Source organism: Drosophila nasuta, chromosome 2L (assembly GCF_023558535.2).
Source record: "Drosophila nasuta strain 15112-1781.00 chromosome 2L, ASM2355853v1, whole genome shotgun sequence".
NCBI classification, from domain to species: domain Eukaryota; kingdom Metazoa; phylum Arthropoda; class Insecta; order Diptera; family Drosophilidae; genus Drosophila; species Drosophila nasuta.
In genome coordinates this window covers 11,575,172-11,592,886 of record NC_083455.1, presented here as the reverse complement: position 1 = coordinate 11,592,886, position 17,715 = coordinate 11,575,172, and the positions used below count along the sequence as shown (strand labels likewise).

Genomic DNA, 17,715 nt, shown 5'->3' with positions numbered 1-17,715 from the left:
CAACCTATACAAACCATTTGTTTATTTTGCACTTTTAAACAATGCACTATTCACAACTTTTTTTTTACAACTTTAATTACAATGTAGCCGAGAGTTTGCGGATCCTCCTAAAAAGTTTACTGTCCCTATTTGAATTTAACCATTTGGTTGCAACCGCTTAAAGCGAATTGAAGCAGGACAATAGTGGTGGAAGCACAACGATACTACTATCGATAATTTTGGATTTGTTATTTCGATTTTGAATTTTAGTCATCGATGTTTGTATCCAATTTTATAATTATTCGGATTGTTGTATATTTATAAATTTGCATTAATTTCTTTTGTTTTCTTGTCGACTTGTTATTTGTTTGATACTTTTAAATATTTTGTTTAGAAGAGTATGTTATCGCTGGCATCGGAGTTTTTGCGGCAAAAAATAATTTTTATAGAACAATTATTCAAAGATATGATTTAATATTAACCATGGTGCAAAAGAATTATTTTATAATTATTATTATTTCCGTTAAAAGAATTAATTTTGATCCGATAAAAATATATCGATAAATTAGTCGGACATGTAAATTGAATTTTTAATTGGCGCCCATTTGATTGGATATTTGGTTGTTTATTATGAATGAGTTTTGATCTACGCTATCAGCGAATGACTTTGACTACATTAAATTCAAAGTTAACTCTGTTGATTGGGTTAAATATGCTGTATCGATAATTTCTTGAAATATAACATGAAGAATAGTTTGTGATTTGTTTTATTTCGCGTTATCGTAAAATAAATTACAAAATAAAATACATTTGCATATAATTCGTATCCTTATAGTACTAAATATTAATTTACTCACAAATTTTGGGTTAATATTGCGCTGTGTGTTATGCTATTACGAATCAAACAGATCTATGTTTGTAAATATATATATATATTATTCACTCAGGCCACGCCCATCAATTGTGCTGCGCCTTTTAGCATTGTTTTTGCTTTTTTTTATTTTGTCGATAAGGAAGCCGTTAAGCCTTCTATATATACATAATCTATATATATATATATATATATATATGTATGAAGATGAAACTATTAGAAAATCACATAATTGAAATAAACAAAATTAAATTCGTAACGGCGCAGACATGTTAAAATACAATATTTTGTTTTTGTTTTTGGTGGATTAGTCACTTTGGAATCCATTGGAATTAGTTCGATATTTTGTTGTCGTTGTGACTAAAAACCAATTACACAAAATTGTACAATCTTTGAAATATTTAAGTATTTTTTATACAGTGCATTTTCTATGTTTTTCATTAAGTTTTTTTTTTTTGTTTTTTGGCAATTGGTTACGCGTTTCTTTTTGCAATTGTTGTAGGCATATTACAAGTATTTTAAAATCATCCAAATCCTTGACTGCAATCGGTAGTTTCGCTTACAAGAATATACAAATATGCTGGCATAGTGTTGTATATATAAAAAGTGGTCCTTAATTCGAGACAAATGTGTGTGTGTTTGTGTATTGTTATTATTGTTAAAAACATTCACTTAATTTCATCTTGTTGTTTTTTTTTTTTGTGTGCAATTCGGTTGGTGTAATTGGCTAAAAAACTTTCTCGTAAAGTTTATTAACGGTATTACATGAAATTAAATTATACAAAAATTGTTTTTCGCTTTGTTTTTATCCTTTTCAATATATCTAAATGTACATATATGAGAAGTGTATAAGTTATAGTTAAGTCGACAATAAAAAATAGAAAATAAAGAAATTATGTTATTCTTTTGCAATTCAGTTGTTTTTTTGTTTGTTTTGTATCAAGGAAGGACAGGTTATTCTTTGTTTTTTTAGGGGATACTGTATGGATGCTCTTGTTGGAGGAGCTGCACTACTACAGATTAAAATACAGTTGTGTGGTTTAGTTGTTTTAATAAGCTAATATAAATCACGATAATATGGCCACGCTACGTCGCGGACCGCCCTGACTGATGTTGTCCATCGAGGACCATTTCTTGATGCCATTCTTAAGCGCCTCGGCGGTCACTTTATCCTGCATGACCCGCGACATCGCCTCCAGTTTCTGGGCGCGCTCCTTGGAGAGCGGCTCTGTGGGGAAATTGAGCTCATTTGCCTCGGCAAGCGTGCGCAAATCGAAATAATATTTGGCATAGACGGACGATGGAACGTTGATGTTGAACTGCAGCAGCTCCAGAAATTGACGCTCCAGCTCGTTCATATCCTCGACCGTAATGTCCTTGAGTATCTGGCAGTAATCGACATTCCACACTGCCTGGTCGTCCCACACTTTGGAGGCAAGCAGTATAGCACCTGCAAAAGCATTGGAAATCCATTAGAAACGGACCAAGAAAATGGTTTGTGTGAGACACGTTACTTTGTGACGAGTATCAGGAATGTTTAAAAATAATTAATATAGTAAGAAATACATTTAATTAACACTTGATAGTCAAACTTCTTAGTTTTGTGGTAATTTGCAACGAGTAACGAGAGTATTTATGACAAAAGAGTTCTTAGTTATACAAAAATGTAATTAGTTCTTATATAACTCTTGCACTTCTCTGACTCTGCTATTTACATTTCTGTACACTAAGTTAAAGTAAAGACTTTCTACTCGTCATCCGTTACATACAAGAGTTATTTCAAATGATTTAATAAAGAGAAGTTTATAATTGTTTAACCTATTAGTAACGCTGTAGATGAGTATGACAGGAGATTCTGACGCATAAACTACAGCAAATTAATTATAAAATGCTACTTTAAGACTTATTATTGAATGAGAAGCAGTTCAAAATGGCTTAGGATAGAATATTTAAACATTTATTTATCTATTTGTTATACTGTATTAAGTTCGTTACTCGTTACTTTAAGTACTGATGATTGAACTAGTTTTGCATGCCTATTATAATACTAGTTCAAAGAAACCTTTGGAAGGAACCCTATTCTCGTCACTCGTTACTTTAACGACTTTATCTACTTGTTATATTTAATTCCCTAAGTTCTCGTTACTTGTTACTTTAACGACTGATGATTGAATGAGTCTGGCTTTCACATACCCAACACCATGCGCTTCCAGTTGCATGGCCCCACATCGAGTTCCGCATAGGTGAGCAGACGCTCCAGATAGACTAGCGTGATGATTGCACACTCGGCCGTCAATTGGGCGGCATTGAACAGTGTGCGCACAAACTTGTAGATCTGTCGATGTTCGGGATTCTGAGTGTCATAATTATCCGGCACATGATCGTGCGTCAACGGATGCAGCTTCTCATCGAATATGTCCAAACGACGATCCGACTGACGATTCTTGATGTGATAGTAAATGGCCAGCGAAACACACTTGACTGTGTTCTTTAAATTCGGCTGCGACACAGTGCTGTCATCCAAATAGATGGTCGAGCACGACGAGCTCTTCTTGAGGCCGCCAGTTCCCGTTCCCGAACTATTCGCACCCGGTGTATTTGCGCCTCCTCCGCCACCTCCTGTGCTGCTGCCACCTTGTTGTTGGGCAATTTGATGCTGAGAACGTTTACGTGTCATGCCGCCATTTTCCACTTTGGAGCGCTCCAGAAACATGGTGGCAGCCGTGGGATCTACCGATGGATCCTCTTCGCCCTCGAGCGCTTCACGCTCGGAAATGTGTTGCAGATTCTGTTGATTCTCATAGTTATCACCAGCGCCGCCGGGTTGATGATGTGAGTGATGGTGTTGATGATGCTGCTGATGGTGCACGGACATCGCCACATTGCCACTGCCGCCGCCATGATGCCCATCGAGTTGATGCTGTGATGTGTGCGGCAACTGATGACGCTCCTCGAAGACGGGCGGTATATCCTTGGACTTGCGATCCGATTGTGGACTTGAGTAGGCACAGCACGAGTTCTTGTTGCCCATGGCTGGAAAATGCGGTGCGGCTTACAATCGTAAATAACAAAAATAAATGCAACTGCTAAGCGTCTTGACTAGGTTTCTTGGGGGGCGGGCGTCTCTCCACGATGTCTCCAATTTCTCTCTCTCTCTCTCTTTCTCTGCTGAGTGTCTTTTTTCGATTTCAGCTGGCCAAAAATTGTGTCGCTCTTAAAGTCGTTTTGAAAAGTTAGCTCACGCTAACGGCACGTTGCGATTTTTGGCACTTGCTCGATTTGGTTGACAACTCGTCGCGGTTTCTATGTGCATGGCGCTGGCGTATCGTTCAACAATAACTGCTGCAACACTGGCTGCTGTAAATGGTGCTGCCCCAAGCGCCGTACAACAAAAAAAGGTCAAGGAGCTGCAAAATGAAACATGAAAAGAGATTGATTAGTTATTTAGTAGGCAGAGTTCTCCCCGGCAGTTTTGTTCGCCTTTTCTTGACAACTTTGGAGCTGTATTTGACCCAATTGCAGCTCGAATTTTTATTCTTATCAACTATTAAAATCTTTTTGAAATTACAGTCTCTCAGTCAGATGGCAATTCAACAAAGAATATCAGTATTGCGGCTAAAGGGAAAATATGAAATTACTTTAACAGGCATAAGACAAACGTGGATAAACTTATCTACCATAAACATTGCCTGAGTTTAGAGAGGTTCAAGCGCTTTTTTCTGTACTTCTATAGGCAATTATTTCTTAAATATAATTTTTAAGCTATGCTTGGCTCCAATTTCAGTCTTCAGTGCATCAGTTAATCAGTGAATACCATGAGCATTCTATATATAGGAGAAGATATCAGTTGAAGATAGAAGTTTTTTTTTATGGTCAGACAGAAATAAAGGAATGTTGTTATAATCAAAAGATTAAAGCAAAACAGTTTTAATGGGAAGGTAAAGCTACTTTCGAAGAGCTATCATTTGGCTATTCATTTATGCCAATCTTTAGCTTAAACTATCATTATGCAGAGCCAATTTCAGACACAATTCAATTCCCGTTTTCCTTCTCCCAAACTTCTTTGAGAAACAGTTACGTTTTTAGTGTATTCGCAAATATGCACAAAACACTTTGATAACGAGATGCTGCCACTCCCCTTTCCCTGTGTGCGCCGCCTCAACATCACCAAGTGTTTTTTGTGTCGTGTGTCGAGCGATAAGATTCCCCCTCCTCCATCACTTTGTCATCATTCTCTTCGACTGCTGCTTTTATTTACACAGCTCGCTGGCGCTTAGATTATTATTGTGCAAAATTAATTAAGTCCAAGCACGACACAATCGGCAAGTGGGTGTAAAGGTGTGTGTGTCTCAGTGTGTGTGTGGAACGCTGTTGCTTAATTTGGTTAAAGGCAAAGAGTGGGAGGGGGTAAGGTAAAGACACTTGAATATATTCAGTGGGGCGGGGCTGCAGTTTTGATGGTCAGGCGGTCGGTTTGTTGCTCTAGATAGCCCTCGTTTTAGATTAGTGTGTCACTGTCACTTGACCAAAAACATTCCAATATTAATCATGGTCTTTTTATTTTTCTTCTGCTATGCACCAACAACAAATATCCCAACAACAGTAGCAGCGGCAGCGGCGTTAGCAGTCTCTTAAGTTGCCGCTGCTTGCATGGCAACGCCATGAGCAAAAACTTCACACACACATACACATAGTAGCCTCTCGCACAATCTAAACGTGCTGCTGTTGCTAATTTCATTTAATTCATTTGCAAATTTGCAATACACTTCTTAGCACTCAGCGACTTTGCGCATGTTTAATTAATTATTGTGAAATTCTTAAGCAAACGAAAACGCAGAAAATTATTACTTTTTTGTTGTGCAGCTACTTACAATAAACTGACAGTCAGCGTGCAACGTACACAATGGTATTCGCTTGGGAAGCGCGCACACTGCAACAGCTGTTAATGTTAAGCTCGAAATGGTAATGTTGCAGCGCTGTTAATTAGCAGCGCCGTAAAGTCAGCTTGCGGTTCGATAATTGCGTTATCGATATGTTAACAATTTAAAGTCATTTTGCTTTAGGTTTAATAATAATATTTTTATTAGTATATTAAAAGTCATATGGTGTTATTATATATATTCTTGAAGGTATTTCGTAATAAGCACAGACCTCAGCCGATAATTTTACGCATATTAAATATTTGCTTGAGTTGGAACTTAGTAGGAAAATTAAAAAGATATTAAGTAATTACTTCATCATATAATAGTATAAGTTCTTTGCTGAGGCATTGTAAGTTTAGATCGAAAAATGAAACACAAAATTATTTACAGTTTAGCGTGCTGAATGGTATTTCGACTTTTTAGGAATGTATCAATGTTGTGCTAGTTTTTAAAGTATAGGTTATCTTTATTTATTATTTTATATGCACTTTTTATTTACACAAAACTCACATACTTTTAGTTAGGTTTTTTTTTGTTTTTGCTTGGTTAAGTATTACATATGTATTATTTATCATTTATATTCCATAATAGTTTTATTTCTTTAAATGTAATGATTGCTTTTAACTCATATATTTGTATACACATATTTTGTATGTATAGTTATAATAATATTATCATTATTATTATTATTATATTTTGACTACTGAAAATCGAAAAAGATATGGCGATAGGAAAACCATGCTATCGTTTTTAGTTTCTTTTTTTTTTTGTGCTTTATTAATATTCCTATAAATACCTTCGTATATATGGAGCCAGAAAATCTTCTTATTGATAGGCGTATGCGTAATATTTGTTTTTGTTGCTGTTGTTGCTACAATACTACGGTAATCATTGTCGCTAATAACGTTAAGACATATGCTTGAATGTATTGTACGTTAAGTAACAGAGAGATTATAACAAGTTCATTGCGCTAGTAACTGAAGGATATGCAAAAGGACCTCTATTCGGACCTATGCCTAACTTTGATTTTAATTTTTTATTATATTTTGTTTTCTTTACATTTAGAAGTGATTATAACTCTTTTTTTGCCTATTCGCTTTGAGCGTTTCAATTTGTTCGATATTCATATATAACAGTAGTATATATGCATGTATATGTACATATTGGTTATGTATATGTATATATATTTGTTGAGTATTTACTGCAGCTAAGAGTACATAATAGTAATAATAGATTAAATATATTTATTTTTTCTTTTTATTTTTAGTTTTATTCCATTTTATCGAATATGGTTAATGCGGCCTTTACACATACACACACAGACACATGCTGACGCACACACACACACTTACACACACATAACTTGCATGTGTATGCATATGTGTGTTGTCAGATGATTTGTGGTTACCAACTACAGTAGTTAATTACGAGTATTGACTACCTTAATAAAGCTATGATCCCAATTTCAGCTGATAATTTGGTACCTTACTGCTAAGCGCATTTACCACTGCCCTTTGCCCACCGTCTCCAGCCCTGGCCTGACTATCGATCTGATTATCGACTATCGATCCCGTCTATCGATCTGCTATTTCGACTTGTTTCCCTTACCTAGCTGGACTCGATCGTCGTCTGCTGTGTAAAGAGCAATGGTAAATCTTAAAAGAATGGTCCCGCTATCAGACATTTTGAAAAACGTTTAAAACATTTTGAGTTTGGATTCTTCTTCGAATACGAGAAAAACACACACAAAGAACTGAACTGAAAAGAATCGTGTTTTGTTTTTGTTTTTTTTTGTGTTTTTTGTTTGTTTTTAGTTACATATTTTTGGTTTAGTATTTGGTTTAAGTTTCTCTTCTATATCCGTCGCACGTATAAAAATAAATATGTTTGCTAAACCATGTGCCATGTATTTTTTAGTTAGGTATATTATATTATAAGTATTATGTTTTATATGTGTAAATATATTCTTAACATTCATATACGGCGAACATATGTATATGTAGAGTAGGTAGCCATGTGCATCATATACTTTTCTGTTTTTGTTTTTGTTCGAGTGGAAATTCACGTGAATCGAAAGTCTGTTAGAGGTCCTTTTTTTGTTAGAGATATTTACATTTTTCCATTTGTTTTATAGCTATTTAGTTAAGTGTTAGTTTTTCAGGTATTTTTAGTTAGGTACTTAATATCTAGACAGCCCTTGGCGTCGATCATCCGCTTTATCCATTATAACAAAAATTGAGCAAAGTTTCGGAAATAAAGAGTATACTTAAATGATTACAAAAAAGTTTCGAATTTAATTAAATATTTTGCGTTACAAAAAATCATACAATAATTAAGACAAATAATCATTATATCTAACAAAAGTACCATGTTTGATCTATAACAAAAACGAAGATGAAGATTAAGTTGAAGTTGAAGAAATCTCTCTATGAGCTAAGCTAAGTAAATGCTTATCAATTGTTGTTGGAGAACAATACTCTAGAACAAATGCCGCCTATTTACAGAGTTCCTGCTAGTGTTGTGCAATGCTGTTGTTGCTAATATTTTCGCTTTCAGTGTTATTACGATTACTATTTTGTTTTTACTAACAACAACAAATGATACATCAATTAGTTATACACACATATATAGTACATTTATCTATATATGATTAATGTATAAATTTTTTAAATGATTTTCAGTATTTTGTTTTGAGTGATCATCATCATCTACGAACATGGATTCTATTGCTGCTACGTTAATCAACACTGGTTCTCCTGGAATTACTCAGTTATACAGTTTCGCTACATAGTTTGTGTGTTGTCTCGGTGCGGTTTTACATAGATTTCTAAATATGTATGTATTTATTTATATATATATGTATATCTTTCTCTATTAATTATTTATGATTACTTTATTTAGATTTAAATGTAGTATATTCTCTATTTCTTTCTTTCATAGATTGCTGCTTATGCTTATGGGACTTAGTTGACTACAGTGTATTTAGTATTAGAGAGAGAGCACAATTTTTAGTTGCCCGCAGCGCCCTCTGTTGTATAAGAGAGAGAGAGCATAATTTTTAGTTGCTAGCAGCGCCCTCTGTTGTCGCCTCTGCCTTTGGCTCGTCAGCCGTTGATGCTGCTGCTTCCGTTTCCGACGCTGCGGCCTTGTCTTCGGCCTCAGCTTCGGCTTCTGCTTCAGCGGCGGCGGCCAGCGCTCGTGCCTCGGCATCTGCAAAGGGCATCAAAATATGAATTAACAATTTAGTTCATTTTCTAATTGTTTATATGGAATTTACATTATCTTAATAGTTATCATAAAATTAGAACTTTTACTTACTTTTACTTACATTTGTAACATGGAAAAGTTACAATTTAAAATAAATCAAATAATTATTTTATTCTTTTGAGAATTTTAATATTGGATGTACGGAGTTGGATTTGATGGGAGTGATTTATAAAATATTCTGATTATGATATTTAAATTGATTTTGTACATTTCTTTTTGCTTATATAGTAGCTTAAAAATCTTTTAATTTGAGTTAAGTATGTGATATACTTTTGATATTCTTAATATTTGATGTAAACATTATTCTACAAATTTAACAAATGAAGATCTTATTAGGGTCATGTTCGAGAATCATTTTAGTGAATGAGAGAGAGGATAGGATAGGATAGAATTTAATATAAATCTGAGCTTGAAATTCTTCAGCAATTATACAAGTTTGAATAATGTATAATTTAGATTAGATTACAGCAACCACTATAATCAGATTTTCAAAACCAATTTTGAACATGTTGCGTAAGAAAGTGAAGACAATAGCATTTGGTCTATTTAAAGCTTTATTGTTAAATACATTATGAAATGTGGATTAAACTGTCAGCGTGTCAGAGGCTTGTCACAATTTCTAGAATTCAATTAGTTAATTTACGCAGGACATTTTGTAGAATATTGTCAGATTGGAGGGAGGAAGAGATAGAGAGAGAGAGAGAGAGAGAGAGAGAGAGAGAGGAACAAACGAGTGGGAAAGTGAGAGAGGAGAGGAACTTGCTTGCTTTATGTAAAGTTGCTTTTTCTTCTGCGTTCTAAGAGCTCTGCGTAAGGATGAGGATGAGGATTAAAATTGAAAAATGCTAATATGCTGTCCACTCCAAATTGCTCAAAAGCTGGATCAAAGCAGCATTGAAATGCAATTAGGAGGCAGCTAATTGAAAGGAAAAAGGAATACTCTCTTCTTTACCTTTGATGGCCTGCTCCTTCCAGATGCGCTTGTTCTCCGTGAGGCACGTCAGCCAGGGCTTGGTGATGGTGAACTTGGAGACGGCACCCGGTATGCTCTTGCGTGTCATGGCGCAGACATTGCGCTTCTTCGCCTCCTCGACGGCGTCCTCGTTGTGAGCATTGCTCGACTCTTCGGGCAACGGTGCCGGTTTATTTTTGATGACGGGCGCAATGGGCGCCAGAATATGCTCCAGCATGTCGGACATGATGGTCATGCTGGGCTCCACAATGAAATCGATAAAACCAATCTGTGACTCGGCGACGAGCGTATTCTTGCGATCACACAACGGACTGAAGGGCAACCCGAGCTCCTTCTCGAGATCGCCCTGACGAAAGAATTCCTCTAGCAGCAGCATGGTCCAACGATGATGGACATCCCAATGTTTGGCCGGGTGGGAGATATCACAGCAGTGTAGCACCAGCGACAATGCCTTCGACTTGTCAATGGTTGGCTCCTGCAGCGTCAACAGATTGCGCATTATCTTCAGCTGTTGGAAATGATAGGTCATGTCGGTGGCCAGCACCATGTCAATAATGAGCGTGCGCAACTCCTTGTACTCCTCGCGCGATAAATGCGACAAAATGTTAGCATCGTCCTCCTTCATTAGCCGAAAACTGGCGCTCACATGATGATTCTCCAGCACCGCGCGATCGTTGTACAGCAACGCCGTCTCCGAGCCAGACATCACATGGAAATTGTTGGTGGTGCCGGTGTGCTCAAAGTCGTGCAACAGCGCCGCCAGCAGCGAGGCGAAGATCTCCAAGTCCGTCAGCCAATTCATGAGGCCCGTGTTGCACAGACAATAGTGCATCGACTGCATCACATCCACCGCATGCAAATTGTTGTGATATGGATTGCGATAGCGACAATAACCTTCCTCGACACGATGCAGGAACGTCTCCAGCACTCCGGGTGCTATCTTGAACTTGTGCATCGCCCCGTAGCGATTTAACAGATCGTAGGCCACGTACTTGATCACCTGACCGCTGGCCGCCTCAGTCAGCGCAAACACATCGAAAGTCCAGTCATCGAGATTCTGGGGGAAGAAAAACATTTTATTATTTTTTATACTTTAATTCAATAAATTATAGAGCGGAGTTATTAAGACCTCATTTTGACTCTGTTTAATTGAATTTCTCACACTTAGCTTTGTGTAAGTTTCTTTTTAAAATGTTTATTTTCTAGCAATAATTCAATTGCATATATAAAACTTTATTTATTTTCAAAATTTACTACCAAATAAAAATTTAAATGTTATTTAAAAATGAGTGATTAAGGCTTCTTGTTGACTATGTTTAATTGAATTTAATATATTTAGCTATGTTCTTAGTATCTTTTGAAAATGTTTATTTTCTAGCAATAATTTCATTTTTATTATATAGAACGTGTCTATTTATTTTCATAATAAATTTACGACTAAATAGAAATTTAACTTTAATTATTATTTAAAAATTAAATTTTCTATGATTTTTTTTTAAAGTATGTAATTCTCTCTTCAACTCCGGCGCAAGTTTTTGGTGAAGATCTTAATCTTATTTTCAATCGCCACTTATATACCAAATATAACTTATGGTTTTTGCGGTGTTTATTTTATAATTAATACCGCAGTGTTTTACTTTTATTGGATAGCAAATATTTCGCAATTTAGCAGACTCAAACTCAGCTTTCTTACTTGTTAAATTATCTATATTATAATAGTTTACAATTTTAAGATGCTTCCAATCTTTTGATGAAATGTTTATTCTTATTAATAATGAGCACAATCTTAACCCTATTTCTGACAGTACTATGGAAGTTGTTTGGAAAATATATATTTTTCACAATGTCGTAAATTTGCATTAAATCTTTTATCTTCTATCTTTTTCATTATACATTTAGGGAAAATTAAATTTAAGGAAAATACATTACAATTACATTATATTTACATTACAAAGGAGTCACTTTTTTATTTATTCGCAAATGAAGCTGTCATTCTATAATATTTATGTTGCTTTCCTTTCTAATATCACAACTGACTTTTTCAGTTATCCTTTTAATTATTGAAAATAATATTATAAACTTGGTTTCTGCTATAAAATTTATAAGTTAAGTAGTGTAACCAGTATTTACTTAAAAAGGCTAACACTAATTTATTTTTAAAACACCGGCCTTCGGCTTGACTAATGCGTATAAGGAATGGATTCTTTAAAAGTGATCCAGAGTCATGTTCTTGCAAGTTATAAAATTTGTACTATCAATTAATGTAGCATACTTTTTGGGGCACATTTAAAATGATTCTTATTTGTGTAAATTAAGCTATGTCTATTCTATTTATTTTGCCTACATTTCAAAACTAAATTGATATTAGTTATTTTATTGACCACTCACCTTGAGTAACTTGACGACGTCGGGAGGGAATTGCATGAGCGTCGAGCTGGAGACGCGCCTGTAAATGCGATCCACAAAGATGCCGGCTCGAATGGCGTGGGCCACCGATCGGAACTTGGGCTTCTCATCGCTCCGGTTGCGAGTGGTGGCCATTTGACGGGTGAACGTCGATGCCAACCATTCGCGCACTTCCGGCGGGACCGCATCCGGTTGCACTTCGGAGAGTTCATCATCCTCGTCGGCCAGACGCCTAAAGGTTTTGTTTTTGGGTTTTTTTTGGGAATTGGGGGGATTGAAGAGAAAACATATTGTTAGTTGGGTTTCACAATGTTCTTCCATATTAACTAATTTTATTATTAATAATTTGTACTTCTTTTTTTTTTTTTGGTAACAAATAAAAGTGTTAAATATTGAAAAACTCAACAGAAATTCAAGTTAAATAAATTCAATTTATGTAGCGCAATTTTGTTTGTGCTTTTTTGTCATTTGTAGCTCAAGTTAAGAAAGGAAAAGAAACCAAAATGCACCAGAAATAAACGAGAACAACGTAAAAAAGATTACAACGAAAATTTAGAGTTATTTTGTGTTTTGTAATTTATTTTGGCGGAAAAGGAAAAGTCTTCTTTAGGATGGGTGCAAGGAAAATTCATTCCATTTTTTTTTAATGTGAAAGAAAAAAACTGTTTAAAATGCAAGACAAAGAGGAGGAGAATTATTATTCGTTTTTATTTTTAGTGGGAGCTGAATGCAAAAATTCACTAAGAAGCTGAACAGGCAGGTGCATGCGTGTATGTGTGAGTGTGAAAGTGTGTGAGTGTGTGTGAGATAGTGTGTATGTTTGTGAGTGTGAGTTTGTAAGAATGCTAAACGAATTCACTAATTGCATGCGTAGTTATTTTCTTTTTAGGGTGCAACAACAAACGTGCAACGTGCGACAAAGACGCAAGGACTTTCGACTTTCACTTCGACTTGGACTTTGCATATATGTTAGAATAGTTATGTTTTTCGAGCCTGTAGCATTGGCATTGGCAACACACTGAAATATCAAACTAATTGGTCAATTAGTTGTGTATGTAGACAGAGGAGGGACGGGGCGCCACGAAGAGGAGCTTAACGAGTTTGACAGCCTCAATCAGTGCACATTTCCATGGCAACTTTCAACTCCAACTCGACGATTTCCAGAAAATTTGCCAAGAAATTCACACGCACACACACACACAGGTAAAAAGGATAAGAAATGTGAAGAAAAATAAACATAAAAAAGTTGCTCGTTATGGCAGCTAAAGAGTGAGAGAGAGAGAGAGAGAGAGAGAAAGTGAGTAGAGGGGGGAGTTGCAAAGCTGGTGAAGCACTCAAGCGAGACGCGTCTGGGAGCAAACGACTTAAGCGAATTAGCGTTAGATTCAATTATGCTTAATTAGTCGCAGTGCTGCTGCAGCGACGCGAAGAGCAATAACAACAAAACGGACGATAAGTGCGCCCTCAAAGCCGATTACGATTATGCTTATCGATAGACGAATCTAACGAGACCAAGCAGCAGCGATTTAATCGTTTGCTCGAGTTGCCTTTGGTTAGATTTAAAATGTCAACGCGAATTTTATAGCTGACAATTTTTTTTAAGTTAAAAATGTTATAATAATAACTTTATTAAATTACGAATTTGACTCCCAACGTAAATTACGTTGATACTTATCGATAAACAAGTAGAGACTTTATTAAGTTTTGCTCTACTTTAAATATGAATAACTTTTTATAGTTAATGATTATTGTTTGAGTTGCATATAATTCAAAAGAAATCATTTTCTCTTTCCTATAAGGAATTTCAACTTTTTAAATTCGACTATAAAATTGATGAATAATGATTTATGTATCATCTTTAGAAACAATATGTTTTATATTTCGCATTGTTTTATATTCAACGTGCTAAAATAATTGATGATGTGCAGAGGAATTAAGAATGAACTCTACGTATACCTAATATTATAATTGTAACATTGTCGTCTCATAATCGTCTGTATAAACCGAGCTCAGTGCTGTACATAAAATTCTTGTCCATTTTGTTTAGCAAAATATTCAATTTATTTGTTTTGGTGTAGATAATTTGTAGAATATAATTGGTGAGGAAGTATGATTTAACACTACCTATGCTTAATATTAAATGTGGTCTAATCTTTTCATCGTTATACAGATGTTTAAATCTTTTTAGTCTGGTCCTTCTATTCAAATTCTTATGCCATAAATTGCTAGATAATTGTAGCCAAATTGAGTTTTAACTCTACATATATTTAAAAACAACAATTTCATAAGCAAGTGCTTTATCCGCAGAGTAATTCGCACACAACAAAGACTTGCTGTTAAGTCTGGCATTTACTTAAATCAAATTCTAACTGAATATTTTAGAACTTGCGCTGCTTTCAACCTAAAGCAGTTGCTAGAATTCTCGGTATTTTACCAGACATCCCTGGAATAGTTTTTGCTAGCTTCCTGTTGTGCTCGTCGTCGAGCGGTTACATAACTCTAACCGCAATATACGAGCGAGCCCCAGTTTACAGTTGTTGTTGTTGTCGCTGTTTGTGTGTGTGTGTGTGCATTTCGTAGTAAAAAGGAGTGACAAGCGAAATGGCAATGATATTTCATTGCAGCGAGTAGAGTAATATTTTGTTGATTTGCATTGTTTTGTGTGAATTTGTTGAGAGAGTCGAGAGAGAGTTAACTACGAATAATTTATGTAATACCATTCCGTTTTCATGGCATGCTCCGCTTCAGTAATACACAACATTCTTTTTTTTTTTTTGTTATTCAATTAACTTTGACTTTATGACTTTTGCTTTTTAGTTTTTTTTCTTTTGGATAAATGATAGTAACTTTTGCACTGAATAGTAGAGAGTTGTAGAATCGCACCTTTTCTTCTTTTCCTGCGTCTCCTTGGCGCGATACTGAATTATGAACTGTATGAGTTCGACGGTTATGACGCTTTGACGGCTGCTTTCACGCCTCAGGCGACTCATCGCAACGATCACGAAGCAAATGCTTCTGATTCTGTAATACGTCAATCGCTCTGCCGCTGCTCCAAATAATTGTGCCTCTGCTGCTGCTGCTGTTGCTGCTGTTGTGGCTGCTATTCCTTGTGCCGTTAATGTTGACATGGATTGGCGTCGCATAAATTGACTTTGTGTCAATGTCAATTCGTTTCTCGATTTCTATTTATTCGCACATTCGAAATTAACCGTAATTTATCACTGACTTCACTGCGACACGAGAGCACGTTAGAGCGAAAGTGAGAGAGAGGAAGAGCGATTTGCAATTAGCTCGAAATGCGCTTTTAACGAAGTGCGAGGGGGATGGCAGCACTGACACACACGTGTGCAAATATTTGTGCAGCTATTTCTCGTTTTCGTTTTCTTTTTTTCGGCAGCCAACAACTTCTTACTTTTTTGCCTTTTCTTCTTTTGCGTTTTCTTTGACAGCGGCGTTAGGTGCTTGTTTGCTGCGGCGCGTGTAGTTGGCTCATTGCGAGTTAAATTTAAACTAAAACCCGCTAAAATGCGGCAACATTGCGAAACAAGGGAGCTGCTTTGTGCTTTGCTGCTGCTCTTGCTGCTTTGCGTGCTCAAGGAAGCAACAACGGACAGGCTATGCGTGCTTTGCTGCAGAGCAGAGCAGTCGACCACACGCCAAGCGGAGCAGCGTCAAGTCAGTAGTCACTGTAAAACACAGCCTTACACACACACACAGAGGGCATATCAATTATGTCAGCAAGCAGCAGAAGAAAATAAAATGTAAGTAAACTCACGATGGCAGCAGAAGGAGCGGAGAGGAGGCGGTTGAGGTAGCTCAACTATTATGTGCAAAAGCAGCGTCGTATATTTTTCTTTTACTACTACAAAACAATTACACAAAATGCTAGCTGGCAACAGTAACAACAACAACAACAACATCTCTATATACATATAGCACTCGTAATACTCTCGTTGCAGCAACTATAGAGCCATGACTCGAGCTATATCCTGGCCTGATAAACACGACAACGTCACGAGCACAAAGGCTTTCCACAGCTGCTAACTTCCTTCTTTTGATGCCCGGCAGTCAAAAGCGTACGTCTAGGGTATAATGAATAATTCACAATCGACAAGAGGCAAAAACTAGAAGTCTAAGTAATGTAAACACCACAGACATCCGTCTGACTGTCTGTCCGCTTGTATGAATACTTGAATCTAAAAAAATAAAGCTCGTAGAGTTCTCAAATTTTCTGGAAATACTTGTATGAGATTTAGATCGCACATTTTAAAATTTTATAAAAGTTTGTTATGAAACTTCTTGCCTCCCTACATAAATTTTCTTTATGAGAATCAAGTTTAAAAACAGTATTGTATATAAATTCCTTTAAAAAAATTATACAAATGTCGTAAAGTTTGTAAAGTTATACTAGAAACAATAAATAAGTGAAGTGACATAAAAATATATCATTTGAATAAAAATTTCTTTGAAAGATATTATATATTAATAATATAAAATTAAATTAAAATTTAATATATTAGCTAGAAAATAATTGCAAAGTATTGCAAACAATAATATAAGATTCAATAAATTATTTGCATACATTTTTTTTTTTAATAATTTGATTATATTTCCTATTGTGTTTTTCATTTATATTTACCGCGTATTCGGCAGTCGAAAACTTTTAAATTCTAACTTCTTAAGCCTTGGCGTTTTGCCTTTATTGTGTTTAATGACTTTGCATGCTAGCGAAGAATCTCAAGATGGCGTCGGACTCGAGGTCGCCACCTGCCCACACCCCTCTCCCCATCTCACTCTCTCTCACTGTCTTACAGGTAGAGAGAGCGGAGAGGAAAAAACTGTTTTCAGTTTTGTTTATTTCTCCAATTGTATTTCATTACAATTACAATACCAAACATACAAATTCGGAATTCGAATTTTTGTTGCGTGCACACGGCGTTTGGTTTAAATGAATTGCTGCAGTTATTGCCACATAAAAGCTCGCATTAAGTGCATTTAGAAATCACGCGAGCGAAAGCGAGAGGCAACAGGTTGCCAAGCTACTAATGGAAGACTTCAGCTGAGTACCCTTCCATCTTCCATCTCGTTCGCACACTTCAGTGGAGAGTTCGCGCATCGAGTGACGCACTGGAAAACATTGCAAACTTTCGTGCCCTTTAAGCTTAGAATTAATGAGAAAATTTTAATTTAAAATTGTTCTATGTATATGTACATATATATATATAGTAAGTAAGTTCCCCGACATTTACGTTATACAATGTAATATAATCTTTGATTCTTTAACTTAATGAAGATGT

At 35.8% G+C, this 17,715-nt stretch overlaps 2 protein-coding genes and 1 long non-coding RNA gene across 12 annotated transcripts in view; 1 reads left to right on the top strand and 2 right to left on the bottom strand.

The window, feature by feature from the left end:
- Window positions 1-730: 730 nt before the first annotated feature.
- LOC132794856 (cyclin-Y-like protein 1) lies at window positions 731-4,257 on the bottom strand. The gene is made up of 2 exons (XM_060805105.1): window positions 3,044-4,257; window positions 731-2,300 (listed from the first exon to the last, which is right to left on the bottom strand). Exons 1-2 carry the CDS (start codon window positions 3,879-3,881, stop codon window positions 1,918-1,920), a joined length of 1,221 nt encoding a protein of 406 aa, XP_060661088.1. The 5' UTR covers window positions 3,882-4,257; the 3' UTR covers window positions 731-1,917.
- Window positions 4,258-5,925: 1,668 nt separating this feature from the next.
- Window positions 5,926-17,715, bottom strand: part of LOC132798626 (dual specificity calcium/calmodulin-dependent 3',5'-cyclic nucleotide phosphodiesterase 1) — a 102,476-nt gene continuing 90,686 nt past the window's right edge. For 5 of the 10 annotated variants that reach the window (XM_060810605.1, XM_060810591.1, XM_060810598.1 and 2 more), the window contains 3 exons: window positions 12,401-12,650; window positions 9,992-11,069; window positions 5,927-8,982 (listed from right to left, as the gene is read on the bottom strand). In XM_060810605.1, the coding sequence (XP_060666588.1) occupies window positions 8,831-8,982; window positions 9,992-11,069; window positions 12,401-12,650 (1,480 nt within the window). In that variant the 3' untranslated portion in view covers window positions 5,927-8,830. Of the gene's footprint in view, window positions 8,983-9,558; window positions 9,846-9,991; window positions 11,070-12,400; window positions 12,651-15,301; window positions 15,824-17,715 lie in introns of those variants that run through there. The other 5 variants (XM_060810583.1, XM_060810560.1, XM_060810568.1 and 2 more) reach the window with 3 other exon arrangements.
- On the top strand, window positions 16,063-16,735 carry LOC132798828 (uncharacterized). Its single transcript, XR_009633979.1, has 2 exons — window positions 16,063-16,179; window positions 16,378-16,735. It is a non-coding gene; the product is annotated as an uncharacterized LOC132798828 (long non-coding RNA).

Excerpts from the sequence above, each read along its gene's own strand:
- LOC132794856 (XM_060805105.1), bottom strand. The coding sequence starts at position 3,881 with ATGGGCAACAAGAACTCGTGCTGTGCCTACTCAAGTCCACAATCGGAT. Across the intron at positions 2,301-3,043 it reads CTGGAAGCGCATGGTGTTGG|GTGCTATACTGCTTGCCTCC; the intron begins GTATGTGAAAGC and ends ATGCTTTTGCAG.